The sequence below is a fragment of the Geotrypetes seraphini genome, chromosome 8 (assembly GCF_902459505.1).
Source record: "Geotrypetes seraphini chromosome 8, aGeoSer1.1, whole genome shotgun sequence".
Lineage (NCBI taxonomy): Eukaryota > Metazoa > Chordata > Amphibia > Gymnophiona > Dermophiidae > Geotrypetes > Geotrypetes seraphini.
This window is the reverse complement of record NC_047091.1, coordinates 87662870-87682129: the sequence shown is the minus strand read 5'-3', so window position 1 is coordinate 87682129 and position 19260 is coordinate 87662870. Positions and strand designations below refer to the sequence as shown.

The following is a 19260-nucleotide window of genomic DNA, read 5'->3' as shown; positions in this document are numbered from 1 at the left end:
TAATCTAAGCATCAAGCGGCACCCAGCCAGCCGCCACTTAAAGAATCAGGCCTTTAAAGTACACTAATCTGTTAGCGCACCTTAGTCAAAGGATCTCTTAGATTGTAAACTCTTTTGGGAAGAGACTTAGGGCTAAGATTCACTAAGCCCACCGATCGTGTCCCAACCACTAACCTTCCTCCCGCACCTGATCCGCCCCGCGCTTGCAAATGAGGGGAAACGGCATGCAAAGTAGGAAGGACCTCGGTTCACTAAACTTGTTCAGGAACACTGACTTGGCTGGCCGATCAAAAAAGAAGCGACTGCGGGGAACCAGTCGCTCACGTCCTTTCTTGCTCTCTGCTGCCCTGAAATCCAAGCCCTGCAGTCCATGGGCAGCGGAATGCTGTCTTGTTTGGGGGGACCAAGGCGCTCCGCCCTAGCCCCGGCAAAATCGTATGGCAGCTTCAATTTTAAATGATCGGGCAGCCGCCGCACAGCATCAAGAAGGCCTGTTCCCGGATGTCTTCATTCTACCTCCGGGGGCAGGCCTGATCCTTGAAGCTGTTTGGTGGCGGCTGCCCGATCATTTTAAGTTAAACCCTGGGAGTCGGGAAGATGGGCAGAAACCCCTGTGGCCTCCCCTGTTCCGACACCTATGTTGCAGCCCTGAAAAAACCCTGCTCTCTGCCTCTCCTGCTTTTGTTGCCCGACTTCTCCTGCTCTGCCGCCCCGACTTCTCCTGCTCTGCCGCCCTTCCCCGCAATGCGAGCCCATGGTTTTAACCCACGGGTTTAAAGCGGGGATGCACTACGGCATGTTTTGTTCCAGAATACTCGCTCGCGAGTAAAAAATAAAAGTCCAAAGTCAAAAAATAAAAAAGCAACGACAGACAGTAAGCGCATGCGCAGACCATCTACAGGCGAAGAAAATGGTCTGCGCATGTGTCGGGATCGCTCTGTTGTGATCCGTGCAGTCACAGTGGGGCGGGCCTCCAATTACAGTCATTTGCATGAGGAGGCTTGGTGGATCGGTCGCCTGGGAAAAACTCAGCCACAAATTGGACAGGTAAGGGGGCTTTAGTGAATCTAGCCTTACTGTACCTAAATACTTCTCACAATTGTATGATGCTGCGAACATCCAGTAGAACAAATAAATACAATTTTATTACTAACACATGGTTTCTTGTGTGTCTGGCGGATGAGCTGAACAGTTAGACTCAAGCAGACTTTTTGGCTCTGTTGATACCTGGTGCATGCATTTTATGACAGGAGCAGCAGAATATAAGTGCAGTGGCATAGGTAAGGGTAGGTGGACCCCCACCCCTATTCTTGGCTCAGGCCCACCCAGCGACGGCACCACACTTCCTCTCAACTCTGTGGTGTCCTGGCATCTGCCCTCCTATCTTCAAACACTGTCCTTCCCCAATGTACCTAACGGGCAGCCCTGGTGCCAACAGAGATTCATTTTTGCTTCTGGTGCTGGCCCCCCAAGCTTCCCTCTACCACATCCCACCATAGAGGAAACAGGAAGTGACATCAGTGAGGGTGGGACACAGCAGAAGGAAGCCATGGGGGGCCGGCACCAGCAGCAAAAGTAAATTGCTGTTAGTTAGGATAGGGTTTGGAGATAGGAGGGCAGATGCCGGGAGGCCGCAGAGTTGAGAGGAGGCAAGATACTGGATGTGGGGTAGGTGTAACAACCTGTATTTTTTTTGTCATATCTTGCGGGGGGTGGGAGTGTTGAGGGGGCAGAAGGACCCATCCAAGTTAGCTGTGGGCCCATCTAAAATACTGGGTCTGGTTTCGCATCAGTAATGCCAGAAAGCTCCATGTGCTGTAGGAAACAGGCACAATAACATTGCTATGTGCTCATTTGATGCAACACAGAATGTGGGCTCCCAGAAGCCTTTCCAAGGAGCTCATTTCTGTAGGGAAGCAAATAGTCGGTAGTAACAGAAAACTGACTGTCCAGCCAAGAGGAGAGGGGGAAGAGGAGTTTTCCCAAAGTAAACTTAAGACTGGGGGTTCCCATTGAATTGCCAAACCACTTCTGGGAAAGTCACCAAACCACATCAAGGAACCAGCTGTTTTATAAGGTCATTAAGTACCACAAAGTATTACTTTGAGAGGATTCCTAATTGCAAAGAAGTGACAGAAAAGCCAGTACTCAGTTGGGGTCTCTGGCACTACACCAGGAAAGGACCTGGGAAGACTAAATGGGCCTTAATATGCCATCAGACTCTATCCCCTGGGTTCTATATATGGTGCCTTGACTTGTGAAGCAAACAAAAAAAATGGAGATCCCTAGATGCTACTGAGATTTGCATACAAATTGGGTAATGAGCAAATTAACATCAATATTTGGGTGCTACTGCTAATAACCAATTGAGTTATCACCCAATAAAATTTGCACATGCATCTGGCCGCATGCTATTCAATAAGACATGGCGCCTAACTCTACTAATGTGTAGCTCATAAGGAGGCGTGGCTATGGGTGTTAAAGGGGCGTTTCATTATAGAATACTGCTTCAGCGCATCTAACTTGGGCACCAACATTTACCAGTCAAGAAAAAAGGCCAAATAAATGGTCTTCCAAAATAAAGGGGAAGAGGCCTGAAGAGGTCGAAACAACACTTTTATGAACGAATAGGTTAAAACAGCTCTCAATGTCTGCCATTAAGCTATGACTCAACACAGGGCCTTGTTTTGACACAGAAACCGGCATGAGGAGTCATAATCATGTGGCAAATACACAGTTTTATAAATATTGAGAGCACACAGCCTTGGAAATACAAACAACACGAATGCCATTGGGTTGTAACCAGTGCTCCCTCTAAGCGGGCGGGTGTTGTGAGCAAAATTTTTTTCGCTGTGCGCTACAAATATCGGGCGCCAGCAAGTTATGAGCCAACTCGCCCGATTCTCCTCTTGCCGCCCTGCCCGCCGTGCGCTGTGACGTGAAACTTGTGCGCTGGATGTAATATTTTGTGCGCCAGCGCACGCCAGCGCAGCTTAGAGGGAACACTGGCTGTGCCGTCTGGGTGGGGGCGCTAGCACCTCACCTCCTCTACGTTCCACCACTCCTTCTCCACCCCTCTCCCACCGCCTTCCCTGCCCCTGTATACCTCTAACTTTACACCAGCATGAGCAGTATCTCCAACCTGCTGCTCGAGCCAGCTTCGGCTCTCTCTCTCTGAATTCACTACCTGGTCGCAGGGCCAGAAGTGACATCAGTGGGAAAGCAGAGACCAGCGTGGTTGGAGATGCTTCTTGTGCCGGCGAAGTTAAAGAGGTCTGAGTGAAGGGAAGCTGCGCGTGTGGCTAGGGGCAGAGAAGAGGGCACCACCGCCCTGGGTGCCTCCTATCCTTGCTACGCCGCCACATACGTTTATGCTTGTTTGCTTTTTCAAGGTTGTGTACTCTTACTTAATATTTGTATGACTCTACATTTACCATAAGATTATGAATACTGATGCAGGCTTCTAAGTGCCAAAACATGGCCCCATGTTGAGTCGCAGCTGGGTAATTCCGCATCAACTGATCCGATTTCAAGGAGGATCCCTACTCGACATCTTCCACAGATACAAAAAAGTGGCCCAAATAAAGGGGCCCCTAACTCTGGACCTAGTTGAGACCATGCCCCCAAACATTGGGTATCTTCAGCAATTTCTGAAATGATCAAGTGAGGAACTCTGGACCACTTGACATGGAATGACCCAACTTTATGGTGGACATTGAAAGCACTTTTAACCCATTATTTAATAAAATTGTCGTTTGAACCTCTTCAGGCTTCTTCCCCCCCCCCCCTTTTTTGGGGGGAGGGAAGATCCTTTATCTGGCCCTACATTTTTTGAATAGTTTGTAACTGTGCAGAGGTGTGGCCTAGTGGTTACAGCTGCTGTCTCAGCACCCTGAGGTTATGAGTTCAATCCCAGCCTGCTCTTTGTGATGCTAGGCAATTCACTTAATAATAATTTTATTTTTTGTATACCGCCCAACCAATAGTTCTGGGCGGTTCACATCAAGAGAACTGTTACATTTCAGTGAAAGTACAAAATCAGAGAATACAACAATAAAATTATTGTACAAATCTTTCAAACAGGTAAGCTCATCCAAGAATCTGTATTCTTACTTGACATGTATAATTTCAATTGAAAGGATAGGTATGTTGGTAATAAACCAAAGAGTGCTTTAAAACAAATGCAACCAAATTTAAAGATGACTCTGGCTTCTAAAGGAAGACAGTGGAGCTGCAAGTAGAAAGGACTCATATGATCAAACTTTCTCAAGCCAAAAATCAAGTTTACTGCTGTGTTTTGTACCAAATGCAGTCTAGTAAGTGTTTTCTTGGTTGACCCCAGGTAAATATTGTTACAATAATCTAGGGTAGATAAAATAGTGGATTGTACTAGTATCCTAAAAGAAGCCAAATCAATATACTTTTTTATATTTCTTAATTTCCACAGGATCGGAAAACATTTTCTAATCACTGGAACAGTATGATTCTCAAAAGTTAAGTGACGGTCTAAAGTCACTCCTAAGACTTTAATATTAGTAGCTATTTCAAAGTTTTGGCCATTGAGTTGAATAGTATTCTCCATAAGTTTGTCTTTAGGACTGGCTAGAAAAATCCTAGTCTTTTCAGGATTAAGTTTAAGTTTGAATGCCATCGTCCATTGTTCTATTTTTTTCAGGACATTTGAAATTAAGTTGTTCAATTCAGTTGAAAAAGATTTCAATGGTATTAATATAGTGATATCAGCATAAATGTAGAATATCACAGTTAGGCTTTGTAATAAATTGGCCAAGGGAACAAGATATATGTTGAACAGTGTTGGCGATAAAGGAGAACCTTGCGGGACTCTGCAGGAGTTTGTCCATGAGGAAGAATATTTACCTGCATTTTAAACTTGGTAAGATCTATTTTTTAAAAAACCCTAGAACCATTTCTGTACATTACCCCTCCAGGTACCACAGTTAAGATTATGAGCCCGCTGGGATAGATAGGGAAAATATTTAAGAGTACCTGATTACTATTCAACATATTGTAAACTGCTTTGGGTGAATCTCATTATGAAAAGGAAGTTAATAAATCCCAATAAATTTCCTTTTTTTTTGTTTTGGATTTCTTTGCACCAACATTTACACCAGATACGAGCAGCTATAAGTCTGGAATAGAGAGTTGCGCGAGGACAAAAATCCCACCCATCCCCGCCAGGATCCTCTCCGTCCCCACCCGTCCCCACCGGGATCCTCTCCATCCCCACCCGTCCCCACAAGGATCCTCTCCGTCCTCACCTGTCCCCGTCAGGATCCTCTCCGTCCCCACCCATCCCCGCAAGGAATTACCTCCATCCCCGCCCGTCCCCATAAAAAGCAGCAATTACTTCCAACAGGATCATCATTTCCACAGTTTCTTTTGTGCTACTGTTTTCCTCATGAAATCTCTTTGGTGGAACCCTTTTTTTGTTTTCTGTTCAGGTAATTAACTTATAAACCCCCTCTTTTACTAAGGCTGACGTGTCCATTATATTATATGGATGAACCCTGATTCCAAAACCTTCCATCCCCGTGGGAGTCCCATTGGCTAGAGGGGGGTCCCCGTGGGAGTCCTGTGGGCCAGAGGGGGGTTCCCGTGGGAGTCCTGTGGGTTAAGGGGGGGATTCCTGCGATTCCCGTTCCCGTGCAGACCTCTAGTCTGGAACCCAAAGTTAGGTGCAGGATTCTATAAAGGATGTGTGCAAGTTAGAGAATAATGCTTCATATCAATGTTTTTAAGCGCCAAATTCTGAGCACCATTTATAGAATTCCCCTCTAGCACGGCTGTGGGTCACAGATCTGTGTCTACAGTACTGCAGACTGTAGGGTATGTTCAGTGGTATAGTGAGGGAGATTGGTGCATGGCACTGATGCTCTGTGCGCCCCCTTCCCACTCCCACTGCTTGAATGCTCCCCACGTACCTCTTTTTTTTTTTTTATTGTTAACTTTTTTTATTTTACAAAGTAAATCTGTAGAATTGGTTTTTAATCAAAGTCCTTTGTCTTCACAGTATGCTGGAATACAGCCTTAATTATAAAGTGGACTATAAAATAAATTGATTATTGTATTAGAACTTATTAAGTAAGACTTTACATAGATCTCTGCTGCAGCTTCTTATTGTAATTCTTGGCACACAGTTTATTTTTTTTTAAAGCAAGCAGAGGAAGAGTTTAGGGTAGGGATAGAGGGAACAACACTTAATCCTTCCTCAGAACAAACATTAATGTAATGCTTCATAGTGGGTCTGGAGGGATAGGCACATCTCTGCCTGGCAATAACTAACAGATTCAGAGTTGTACACAAAGGGTAATCTTAGAACAGGTCACCAATGAATGAAGGACCTACAGGCATCCATTTTTAGCCTGTTTTATAAAGATGCAAGTGCCAATGTGTCTTTAGAAAATTTTAGGGGGGTAAACCTGCAGAAATCATAACTAGAATGCAGCCACAGACACTTTTGGGCATAAGTGTTCATATGTACAATACATACAAAATTGCAACTCTGCCCCAGAACATGCCTACATGCAGAATTTTTTTTTTTTTTTTTAATTGTTAACTTTTTTTATTTTACAAAGTAAATCTGTAGAATTGGTTTTTAACCAAAGTCCTTTGCGTACCTCTTGATATGTTTACCACCACAAGCAGCATCTTCCACTTGTTGCTTGTGCCAGCCTCAGCTCCCTTCTGATGTCACGTCCTGGTCCCATACCAGGAAGTGACATTAGAAGGGAGCCAATGGCAGCGCGAGCTGCAAGTGGATGATGCTATTTGCACTAGGAACATTTAAAGAGGTATTTGGGGGTGGGGGATGGAGAGGAGGAGAGGTGCCAGCGCCCCCCACCCCCCGTGAAGATGGCATCCGGGGTGATCCATGCCCCCCCTACTTACTGCACCACTGGGTAAGATGTTTCTATTGCAAGAAGGAGGGTTATAGAACCTTGATTCTTCACAAAGACTAGACTATCAATAACACTTAATGGGCTGGGTTGCTTGCACTAGCAGGCTTTTTCCCTAGTGGTCTCAGCTGCTTACCTATGCAGTTCTTGCCATCAGGGGTGGTATCAAAGCCAGCATTACAGATGCATTGGAAGCTGCCATCAGTGTTGACACAGCGCCCATTTCGGCACATCACACCATTCATGATACACTCGTCCAAATCTGGCAGGGAAAGATAACAGGATCTGGCATTAGGTCAGTCTACACTCAGAGAGACATGATTCCTCCCCATAAGTCCTGAGTTTTGTGGTCCTGCCCACACAGCAATGGCTGGATAGTGCAAGGGACACTCTAAACTCACTTCCCATTTCATGCCATCCGGATACTGCTACATAAATTCCTCATTCACATTTCTCTCCTAATTTTCACATCACTCTTCATACCTTCTGCTACCTTTTCTTCTTCTGCGTTTCTTCTTCCTCTGTGAGTCTTGCTGATCTACCTCATGAGCACTTCTACAAGTTCAATTTCTCTGAGTCCAGCTTGCAGCGGGATCAGCACAGTATTAATCTCACAGTGCTATCCCAGGGTTGTCTAACATTGGTCCTTGAGGGCCACAATCCAGTCAGGTTTTCAGGATTTCACCAACAAATTTGCATGAGATCTATTTGCATGCACTGTTTCCACTGAATGCAAATAGGTCTAATGCATATGTATTTGGGAAATCCTGAAAACCTGACCTGGCCAGGGCCGAGGTTGGACACCCCTGCTCTAACCTATTCTCCTTCCAAACCTGCCACCTTGTATTCTTTAGCACTGAAGAATGAAACTTGATGTTGAACTTTAAAAATGCCACAGAACAGTGATTGGGAGGGGGGGCACATAAGGGCTGATACTAAGAGTGTGGTGCAGTGGTTAAAGTTACAGCTTGCAGTTGTGGGTTCAAACCCACACTGCTCCTTGTGACCCTGGGCAAGTCACTTAATCCCCCCATTGCCCCATTAGATAGATTGTGAGCCTGCCAGGACAGATAGGGAAAATGTTTGAGTACCTGAATAAATTCATGTAAACCATTCTGAGCTCCCTGAGGAGCACAATATAGAAAATAAATAAATAAATAAATACTGAGGCTGAAGGATGGAGGCCAGCTGAACTCCACAGTCAGTGCTGACCACTGATATTGAATGCCAGACTATTTCCAGCAACAGGCATTGAATATCCGGTCTATCATTGGACAGCTTATACTTAGCAAGCTAAGTTAATTTTTTCTGCAGCCCAATTTGGCTGGTCAGCACTTAAAACTGGCAACTATCGCACAATATAGCCAGCCATGTTTAAGTCACTAACCACTTATATTCAGAAGAGATAGCTGGCTATCTCCCGCTGAATGTTAGCAGTTAACCGGCCAAATGCTATTTAGCCAATCAGGAGCTGGTTAAATAGTGCTGGTCAATGGGCAGGTACTAATCAAGACCTGACTCATCACAACAGAGAAGGATATAGGAACATAAGAACAGCCATATTGGAGCAGACCAATGATCCATCTAGCCCAGTTTCCTGTGTCCAAAGGTGGCTAATCCAGGTCACAAGTACCTGGAAGAAACCCAAATAATAGCAACATTCCATTCTACCAATCCCAGGGCAAGCAATGGCTCCCCCCATGTCTATCTCAATAGCAGACTAGGGACGTTTCCTCCAGGAACTTGTCCAAAGCTTTTTTAAACCCAGATATGCTAACCGGTGTAACTGCTGCTACCACATCCCCCAGCAATGAGTTCCAGAGCTTAACTACTGTATTTATTGAGTGATAATGAAGAATCTACCACAGCAACAGGTGTGGTTTGCCATTGCCTTCTCCTATGCAGTGTGTAGCTCTACTATGTCACTGCTGCCTCACATAGGTCTAGGGCAGGGGTCTCGAAGTCCCTCCTTGAGGGCCGCAATCCAGTCGGGTTTTCAGGATTTCCCCAATGAATATGCATGAGATCTATGTGCATGCACTGCTTTCAATGCATATTCATTGGGGAAATCCTGAAAACCCGACTGGATTGCGGCCCTCAAGGAGGGACTTTGAGATCCCTGGTCTAGGGTTACCAGACGTCCAGATTTCCCTGGGCATGTCCTCCTTTTGAGACATGTCCAGGGGTACGGATGACTTTTCAAAACCCAGCACTTTGTCTGGGTTTTGAAAAGAAATCGCGTCGGGAAGGGGCATCCACCCACGTGTGATGTCATCGTGTCACATCTGCGCATGCCTTCCTGTCCGACCAACAGGCAGCGTGGGGGTGGTACTGGGGGCGGAGCTGGGGTGTAACAGGACAGGTTGGGGGGGGGTCTAGGGGGTCCAGATTTTACTAACGTAAAATCTGGTAACCCTACATAGGGCCCCTCAGCCTACAGCACCTGGTAATTCCAGGCGGTTTCCTATCCAGGTACTTGACAGGCCTGACCTTGCTTAGCTTCCAACAGTAAGAGCAAGCCTACTCAGGATACATACCTACACAGGTCTGCTTTGTGGGGTTGCTCTGGTACCCATCGTGGCACCGGCAGTGATAGGACCCTGGAGTGTTCACACAATCTCCATTCACACAAGGGCTGCTGGAGCACTCGTCCACATCTACAGGGCATAGAAAGAAGAATAAGAGGGCGCTGCTTCAATTTTGTCAAAGGGGGCAGCAATGCCCTGCATGCCTATAGCGACATATATGCAGCTGGAGACACACCTCATGGGAGAGGTGATTTCTCCAGTATCAGATGTCACATGCCTACACTAATCGGTTAGTGTGTGTGCATTGCCACATGCTAACTGATTAGTGCAGGATTGACACGGGAGCCCCTATCATCTACAAAATAGGTAGCAGTAAGGGCTCACGCGCTAATGGCCATGAGTTAATTGCGGCCATTTTACAGCCATGCCAGAAATAGCCTCAGCGTGTGGAAAACCCATGCGCTAAAAATAGTGCAGGCTGCTTTTTTGTGCAGCTTGACTAAAGGGCCCCTATGTTTGCCATGATGAAGAGGGCATCTGACAGCCCTCAGTGTCAAAAATGACAATATAGCACCTCCCACTAGGGCATCTACTGATTCCTTGTTGAATTATACCTGCTGTGGAGTGTGTCTTACTGATGCACACAAGGCAGCTGTGCTATTTGTATCCTGTGCTATACAAACGGTAGGGTGTTGCTTACCAATGCACTCTAGGCGACTGTCCTGTTTGTAGCCCATGTTACACTCACAGCGATAGCTGCTGGGTGTAGGGATGCAACGTCCATTTTGGCAGAGGTTGGTAAAGAGTTTGCAGATATCTCCAGTCTGATTCAGCGTAGCTGTCCCTAAAAATCGGTGAATACAGAGAAGAATGTAAGGTGCAACACAGTGTGAAGCATACTGATGGAGCCTCATGCAGCTGTATGATGCTGTGTACATTAACAGTGCTGTATAAATAATGTTAGAATAACTGATACCATTGCAATATATTAATCTAAGGCAGAGGTTCTCAATATGTGGTACGTGTACCCCAGGGGGTCGTGCACCTTTTTTTAAAATTAATTTTACTTCGATGTATTTTAAATAACCTCTCCCCCCCCTACTTTCCTTCCATTTCATGTATGTTAATCTGAACTTGTCCAGTATTTTTAATATTTGATAAATTACTGTTTTATTTGCTTATTTTAATTGCCTCCTATAATTGTTTATAATGTACAGTACATTACATTACATTACTGACTTCTATTCCGCCTGTACCTTGCAGTTCTAGGTGAATTACATCAGAAGAAAACTGGACATTTACAGGGTAATTACAGTATAGGGGGCTGGTTACATAGTTGAGTCTTAGGGGGGAAATTACAGGAGGAGTGGAGAATTGAGGGGGAATTTTACAGGGGAGGGGGAAGGATAAGAGTGGGGGAGTTAAGATATCTTATAGACGGTATATCAAAAATAAAGAAACTTGAAACTTGAATCATGGGGTATGTGGTGCCAGCACTATATGTCTCCCAACTTCCTTCTGCCATCGCGTATCTCCTGCCTTCCTTGTCTTCTTTCCCCAGCCTCCCCCTCTCCCAGACCAGCAGTGGCAGCTCACTGTGTGCTTTTAACTTCTCCACACAGCTGCCCTAGCGTTAGTTTAGCCAGTGATTCCATCAGGCAGCCTCGGGCCTTTGCTAGGCCATCCCGCCTCTGACGAAAGAGGAAGTTACGTCATCAGAAGTAGGCCGGTCTAGCAAAGGCCCTGAGGCTGACTGATGGAACTGCGGCTAAACTAATGCAAGTGGCAGATGTGTGGGGAAGTTAAAAGCATACAGTGAGCTGCCGCTAGGGAGAGAAGTACTGCTGGACAGGGAGAAGAGCAGGGGAAAGGGAGAAGGGGTACTGCTCGACATGGGGAGAGGGAGAGGTGCTGCTGAACAAAAGGGAGGGAAAGGGAAGGGAGAAGAGGTGCTACTGGACCTGGCAGAATGGGAGGGGAAGGGAAAGGTGCTACTGGACTTGATGGAGAAGGGGAAGGAAAGGAAAGGTGCTGCACACTGGAGGGAGGGTGAGATGGTGCACAGGGAGAGAGCATATTAGTTGTGAGTGGGGTTGGGGGAGGATAGGAAGGAAGGAAGGAAAATTGTTACAGGATAAGAGAGAGTGATGTAAGAGGAAGAAATGGACATGATGTGGAGGAGAGGGAGAAATGGTGCATGGGGAGAGAGCATATTGTGAGTGGGGTTGGGGAGGGATGGACTGGGGGGTGAGAAGGAGGGATGTCACACTTGAGGAAAGGGGTGAGGAGAAAGATAAAGCATGCAAGAGGCAAAAAGTGTTGAACTTATGGAGAGAGAGAGGGAAAGATGAATGGGAAGGACAGAAAGAAGGGAAGGAGAAATGTCACACTCAGGGGAATGGGGAGAGTGCAGAGAGTAAAAAGTTGGACTCATGAAGGGAGAGAGATGTTGGTTGGGGGAGGGAATAAGGACTGGAGAAGAGGAAGCATGCAAGAGGCAGAGAGAAAGAAATGTTTGGCTGGTGGAAAGGAGGGAGAAATGTTATGCATCAGATTGAGTGCACGAATCAGAAAAGGGGGCATGATTAAGGGAGGATCATGGGCAGTCTTTTAAATTATGTACTCCTATGATACCCTATGACTGGTTATGTGCACAGGAGGCAAGTCAGAAGAACACTAAGGTAAAAAGAAGGTAAACAGGACCAATAAATTTCCCCTTAACCCTCGTATATTCAGAGTTCTGGGACACTGATTCCCAGTGCTATAGGTATAGAAGTTGCCAGCTGCTTAGAGAAATTCTCTAAAATGTTGATGTCAAATTCAAAATGGTTCCAGAACCACTGATACTACTATAAATAATGTTCTGGATATTAAATTTTAAGTTTATCTTTTGGCCTCACACCCACCACTCCACCGCTAAATGAAATCTTATAGCGGGAAGAATTACATGGCTCTTTATCATTGGCCACCTAATACTTTTCTTACAACTCTTTCTTCCCGCTATAAGATTTCATTTAGGGTGGAGTGTTGGGTCTGAGGCCAAAAGATAAACTTAAAATTAATATCCAGAACGTTATTTATAGAGAAATTCTCTAGCAGCTCTCCCAAAACTATTAACCAGAGAGAGACAAGCTGCTTCTCCCTACTCCAAACTGCACCCTTTCCTTTCTCACTCCAATTGTTCTTTGCCTTTTTCTTTTTACTATTCTCAGGCTTAAAAAAAACAAACCCAAAAACCCTCTGAATCTTTCAAAACAGCCAATAGTAGCTCTCTGTTCTTGACAGTAGGAGAAGTCCACACAGAGTACAGACAGCCTCCCTGTTGCCATGACATCAGCGGCAATAGTAGCTCTCTACTGAATTCCTGCACCTTGAAACCTCGGAAAAATTTGGTGAACACAGGAATCCCCCCTCCTCACACACAAATTTTTAGCTTATCCGCCAATGTGCACAGAACTTAGGCATACTGTAGGCATGTAGGCAAGGTTTCCCTTGGCTTAAATGGGTACTCTTAAAACTTATCACAGATAAGCAGCATCAATTGTGATTGTACATGTTGTGCATAACTGTTATAGAATTGCGCTTAGCACTGCACTAGTCGGCGCCAAGTTTTTAGGCGTGATATATAGAATCAGGCCCATTGTGTATGTTCAGTTTGGAATGTGCATAGTTATGGATAGAATATAAATGTGTAAGTCAATCAATTAATCAATCTGAAATTCAATTCCAAAATTGAAATGTGAAGAAAGACTGTGTAAAAGTCATCCTCACATAGTTTAATAGAAAGTGAGAGCCATTTCCGTGTACATAGAGAAGAAAAGAACATTATTTTCACATATAAAGAAAGCAAGACTCATTCTCACCAATACTGGAGCTTCCAGGACCCATTCCAGGGAGACCAGAGAAACCTCCTTGTCCATTTCCTCCATTAAGTCCAGTGCCTCCAGGTATGATACCTCCAGGTCCAATACCACCCCCTGGCCCATAACCAGGATAGGTATTAGGGAAGCCTGGGCCCAAAGGAAGTCCCTCAATGCACAGCCGGTGATGCTCATCTGAAAGAAAAGGGCTCCAGTGTTAATAGGGGCTTCATTCCATCTATGGAACTACAGAACCACTTCTTACTGCACTGTGCAATGAAATCATGATACCACTGGATCAATACTTCCCTGTCATTTTGGATCTTTCTTCTGCTATTGATTTGTTGACTATAATCTCCTTCTAACTCACTTGCACAAGTTAGGTCTCTCTGGCACTATCTTGTACTACTACTACAACTACTACTTATCATTTCTATAGCGCTGCTATTAAAACATTCATGAGACAGTTTCTGCTCAGTAGAGTTTATAGTCTAATCAGTCAAACAGGTCAAGGGGAAGATTAGTCTTGAACCAGTGGATTATTCACTTCTAATCATGGGTTGTGTAGAAGGCATCATCTACCTTTTTTGGCTCCACCTCATCTATCCCTGCTTTGTGTTCTGTGCTCCTCAGTTTGTACCAAAACAGTTGACAACCACTACGAAAGGAGAAAGAAAGAAGAGGGGCACAGGGAACTCCCTGACCAAGCCAAGTATGCTCTGACATCAAACAAAAATACAATTAAAGAAAAGCAATGCCAATAGGAAAGCAAGGTGGAACTCAACAAGTCACTTACCTGCATGCAATCAGCACTATAACACTTATATGATTCTCATACTCTCCCATTTACTAAAACCATTGAGTTTCTTTCTTTTTTTTTCTTTTGTAAAAACAGGCGAGAGCTATTTACCAACCTCTCCTCTCAAGGAGGAAATCTGTGGACACTGTGCAGACCTTCTGGATATTCATCACTCTACAGGTCTGTTTGACAGAGAAGAGAGAAGGTCAAGTATCTATAAAACACACACACATATATTGTTGGATAGCAGGGGGCACTAGGTTAAGAATCAGCCATCTGGAAAAAAGTAATGCAACTCTGCTGAGTCAGAGGAGCAGGACTCAGGCAAGGAATAGTAGTAGTAGGGAGGATTACTTCTGCCCCAGACTGGAGTCATTCAGGGAGATCCTAAGGGAGAGGCTTCCAGGAGAGAGACTTCCCTATCAATGGGTTGAACCAGAGTTCTGGGAAGCAGAGTGAAATCATGATGATTGTGAGAACAACTGGCAAGATGAGATGCCTGTTAATTTTTAGAAGACTTTAAAGCTCATTGTGAAAGGCTAAAGGCATGTATGGGTGTGTGGGAAGATTGTATATGTGAACTGTGTTGTAAGTCTGGCCAGAATCAGACTTTGATTTATCTAAAGACTTGCAAGACTATGTTTAGGGCATGATAGCCATTGGCCATAGGCAGTATATTGGGGTTCTGTGAGCTAAAGATCCATTACAAGATTTTGTGTGATCTAAGAGACTATTGACCTTTCCTGAGCCTTTGATGTAACATGGCTCAGGCTTTATGAAGGAATAAAGAGTTACGTTGTACCTTTCAAGTGTGTCTGATTGTGTGTACAGACTTGAAAATCCATTCAGTCTTACAACATCTCCTCAGGTGGAACTGCCCAGGACTCTGCCCAAGAAGAAGCCACACTCCTCGTAGAGCATTACCTCAAAGAAATTGGTGGTTGCTTATCACACCCGCTATAAACTGGAGAAATGGCCTTACAAATCCATCTTGAAATGGAAGTTTTAGAAGCTGGCTTCCCCAAATGGCTAGTACAAAAAGATGACCTGAAAGACAAAACTCATTCATCACCTCGAGATAACGAAGAAGAACTCTCTTAACGCTCCACAATTTCATCCTTTTACTTAGAACCTGAGGAAAGGAACGCGGGTAGCTGGACTTCCTAATTTATGTGGAAGCTGAAACCACTTTTGACAAAAAGGAAGGAACCATGCATGAGACCCCAGCTTCTGTAAACGTGAGAGAAGGTTCTCTGCACAACAGAAGTAGCAGCTCCAAGACCTTTTTCACTGAGGCAATAGCTACTAGAAAAACTGCTATAATAGTAAGATCCATCACCGAGGAGACACCGAGGAGGGAGTGGAAAACATGAAAAAGGTTCTACAAAAGTTAGAGGAATGGTCTAAAATCTGGCAACTAAAATTCAATGCAAAGAAATGCAGAGTAATGCATTTGGGGATTAATAATCGGAAGGAGCCGTATATGCTGGGAGGGGAGAGGCTGATATGCACGGATGGGGAGAGGGACCTTGGGGTTATAATTTCCAATGATCTAAAGGTGAAAAAACAGTGCGACAAGGCAGTGGCTGCTGCCAGAAGGATGCTGGGCTGTATAAAGAGGCATAACCAGTAGAAGAACAAAGGTGTTGATGCCCCTTTACAGGTCGTTGGTGAAGCCCCACTTGGAGTATTGTGTTCAGTTTTGGATACCGTATCTGGCGAAGGACACAAAAAGACTTGAAGTGGTCCAGAGTAGGGCAACGAAAATGATAGGAGGTTTGCGACAAAAGACATATGAGGAAAGACTGGAAGCCCTGAATATGTACACCTTAGAGGAAAGGAGGGACAGGGGAGCTATGATTCAGATGTTCAAATACTTGAAAGGTATTAATGTAGAACAAAATCTTTTCTAGAGAAAGGAAAATGGTAAAACCAGAGGACATAATTTGAGGTTGAGGGGTGGGAAACTCAAGAGCAATGTAAGGAAATTCTTCTTTACGGAGAGGGTGGTGGATGCCTGGAATGCGCTCCACATGTTGATGGAGTTAAAAAAAGCGTGGGATGAACACAGAGGATCCAGAACCAGAAAATAATAGTAAATATTGTAGAACTAAGGCCAGTACTGGGCAGATTTGCATGATCTTTGTCTGTATATGGCCGTTTGGGGGAGGATGGGCTGGGGAGGGCTTCAAAGGCTGGGAGGGTGTAGATGGACTGGAGTGAGATTTGATGGAGACTTCAGTAGTTGGAACCTAAGAACAGTACTGGGCAGAGCTTTAGATTCTTCCCCAGAAATAGTTAAGGAGAAGAAGGAAAAACCCCCTCCCCCAACAAATTTTTAGATTAAATCAGGTTGGGCAGACTAGATGGACCATTCGGGTCTTTATCTGCTGTCATCTGCTATGTTACTATGAGTGACGCCTCTTGTAAGGACTCATATGGAACCTTGCTGAGAGAATGAAGAACAATGTTAAAATTCCAAGTAGGGAGAGGCTGGCACACAGGAGGATGCAGTTGCATCACTCCCTTCAAAATCTGGCTACATCAGGATATGAAGCCAAAGAAACTTTCTCCACTCGAGCTCTAAAGCAAGAGAGGCTTGCTACCTGTACTTCACAGGAAGCAACCGCTAAGCCTTTCTCGAGCTCATCCTGAAGGAATGCTAGGATCACTGAAAATGGAGCCTGAAAAGGCTCCCCATTCTGCTTAGTATACCATGTGTTGAAAAGTTTTCCAAGCCTTAGCCTAGGCTGCAAGTCACCTGTTTCTTAGGTATTAGGAAGGTAGCCATGACAACCTTAGAGTAGCCCTTGTGCATTAAGGTCACACGCTCAAGAGCTATGCCAGAAGCCCAAAGTGTTCCAGATCTTCCAGAGCCCTGGACCATGTGAAAGAAGATTTGAATGAAGTGGCAAATTGAGAGCTCTTCGGCCCTCTGTAGATGGACCAGCTATGTATACCATGGCCAACTTGGCCAATCTGAGGGTAAACAGGATTACCAATCCTGGGTGGATCGCCATTCCTTGAATGACCTGGCCTACCACAGGCCATGGAGAGAACTTGCACAACAACCCTTTTTTTGGTCAAAGTTGTACTAGAGCATTCATGCTGGTGCTACTAGGCCCGAATCTTCGGCTAAAGAACTTAGAAACATAAAAACTTGATGGCATATAAAGGCCAAATGACCCATCCAGTCTGCCCATCTGCAGTAACCATTATCTCTTCCTCTCTCTAAGAGATCCAACGTGCCTATCCCACACCATCTTGAATTCAGACACAATTTCTGTCTCTATCACCTCCTCCGAGAGACTATTCCACGCATCTACAACCCTTTTAGTAAAAAAAGTATTTCCTTAGATTATTCCTGAACCTATCACATCTTAACTTCATCCTATGCCCTTTTATTCCAAAGCTTCCTTTCAAATTAAAGAAAATCGACTCATGCGCATTTACGCCATATAGGTATTTAAATGTTTCTATCATATCTCCCCCTCTCCCGCCTTTCCTCCAAAGTATATATATTGAGATCTCAATATATATATACTCCAAAGTATATATATTGAGATCCTCCAAAGTATAAATATTGAGATCTTTAAGTCTGCCTCTATACACCTTATGATGAAGACCACCAACCATTTTAGTAACCTTCCTATGAATCGATTCCATCCTGTTTATATCTTTTTGAAGGTTTGGTTTCCAGAACTGTGTACAATATTCTAAATGAGGTCTCACGAGAGTCTTATACATGGGCATCAATACCTCTTTTTTCCTACTGGCCATTTCTCTCTCTATGCACCCTAGGTATTATCTGAGAAGACGTGGAGAGTCAATCCTTTTAACAGTGACTCTGGCTGGAGCCAGCAAAGCAAATTTCAATGCGCCCCCACCATCCAGGTCAGCAGCATCTGGAAGGAATCTGTGAAGACTAACAGGACAATAGCTCATTCTGAAGGTGGTGTAGGTGAGCTTTCACCCAAGGAACAACCTCTATGGCCGCTATTGATTGACCCCATCACCTAAAAAGAATGCAAAGCAGTAGGAGCAGACATTGTCAGGATCTCCAAAATCTGGTGTTGTAGCTTCAGTTTTCTTGGCTCTGGAAGAAACCTGCTTTGTTGAAGTGGATTCCTAAGTGATCTACATATGTAGAAATGCTAAAAGAGGACATCACAGCAACTTATTCAAAATCCTAAACAATTTCAGACAAAGGCTATAAGCATGCAAAAATTCAATCGAATCATTAAAGATCCGTTTTGTGACTTCTAACCACACATACCTACAACATTGGATTGGTTTGGATTTATTATTTGATTTACATTACATTACATTAGTGACTTCTATTCCACCTGTGCCTCGCAGTTCTAAGCGGATTACAGTAGAAGATAGCTGGACAATTCCAAGAAGTTACAATTTAGGGGTCGGTTACATAGTAGAGGCAAAGGGGAGAATTTGAAGAAAGGGTGGAGAATTGATGTTTTACTTAAAGGGAAGATGCAGTTTAGGGTTGGTTATTTGATAGAGTCATTGAGGAGATATTAGTAGAGGGGTAGGAGGTCAGCTGTAAAATATAATACAGTCACTTCACAAAATCTATAAAAAACACAATAGTTCAGTTTAACAGAACCAAGTCAATCATTGTCCTGTACTGCTCACTCACCTGATCCTCTCACTGGACACATTTCCGGTGTCTGTCCTGAAGCCCAGCATCGCCCAGAATCACAGCAGCAGTGCATCTTGGAGAAATGTCCTGGCAGCTCTGCAGCACAGCGCCCACCGATCAGGGCCGAGAAACAGGTGCCAATACGCTGATCTGTACCGGGAGGGGGTTGGTAGGGGAGGACAGTGAGAAGCAGGTTACCTTCTGCCCTAATGAGAGCCCACCATAAATTATAAAGGGTATTTGGTGAGATGTATATCTGGCACCCTTTATGTGAAATTCACAGCAGTGGCCTCTAAGGTGCCCCACTGCTCTGCTGGCATGTCCATGTGGCCAGTCCATTAGAATGGTGGCCCCTCCCAAATCTAAATGGTGCTGATTTGGACGTTTCTAACTTGGACGTTTTTGTGGTTGAAAACGACAAATAAAGTTAGATGTCCTGGCGGCCTAGACATTTTGGCAGCCAAAAAGCCTAAGCAGGCAATTAAAAATAATAATA

The 19260-nt window shown here is 44.6% G+C and overlaps 1 protein-coding gene across 3 annotated transcripts in view; it reads right to left on the bottom strand.

Moving 5' to 3' along the window:
- The window catches only part of FBN3 (fibrillin 3), a 518221-nt gene that overhangs the window by 175411 nt on the left and 323550 nt on the right, over positions 1-19260 (bottom strand). For all 3 annotated transcript variants that reach the window (XM_033955282.1, XM_033955284.1, XM_033955283.1), the window contains 5 exons: positions 18762-18914; positions 13309-13500; positions 10146-10289; positions 9455-9574; positions 7054-7179 (listed from right to left, as the gene is read on the bottom strand). In XM_033955282.1, the coding sequence (XP_033811173.1) occupies positions 7054-7179; positions 9455-9574; positions 10146-10289; positions 13309-13500; positions 18762-18914 (735 nt within the window). The remainder of the gene's footprint in view (positions 1-7053; positions 7180-9454; positions 9575-10145; positions 10290-13308; positions 13501-18761; positions 18915-19260) is intronic.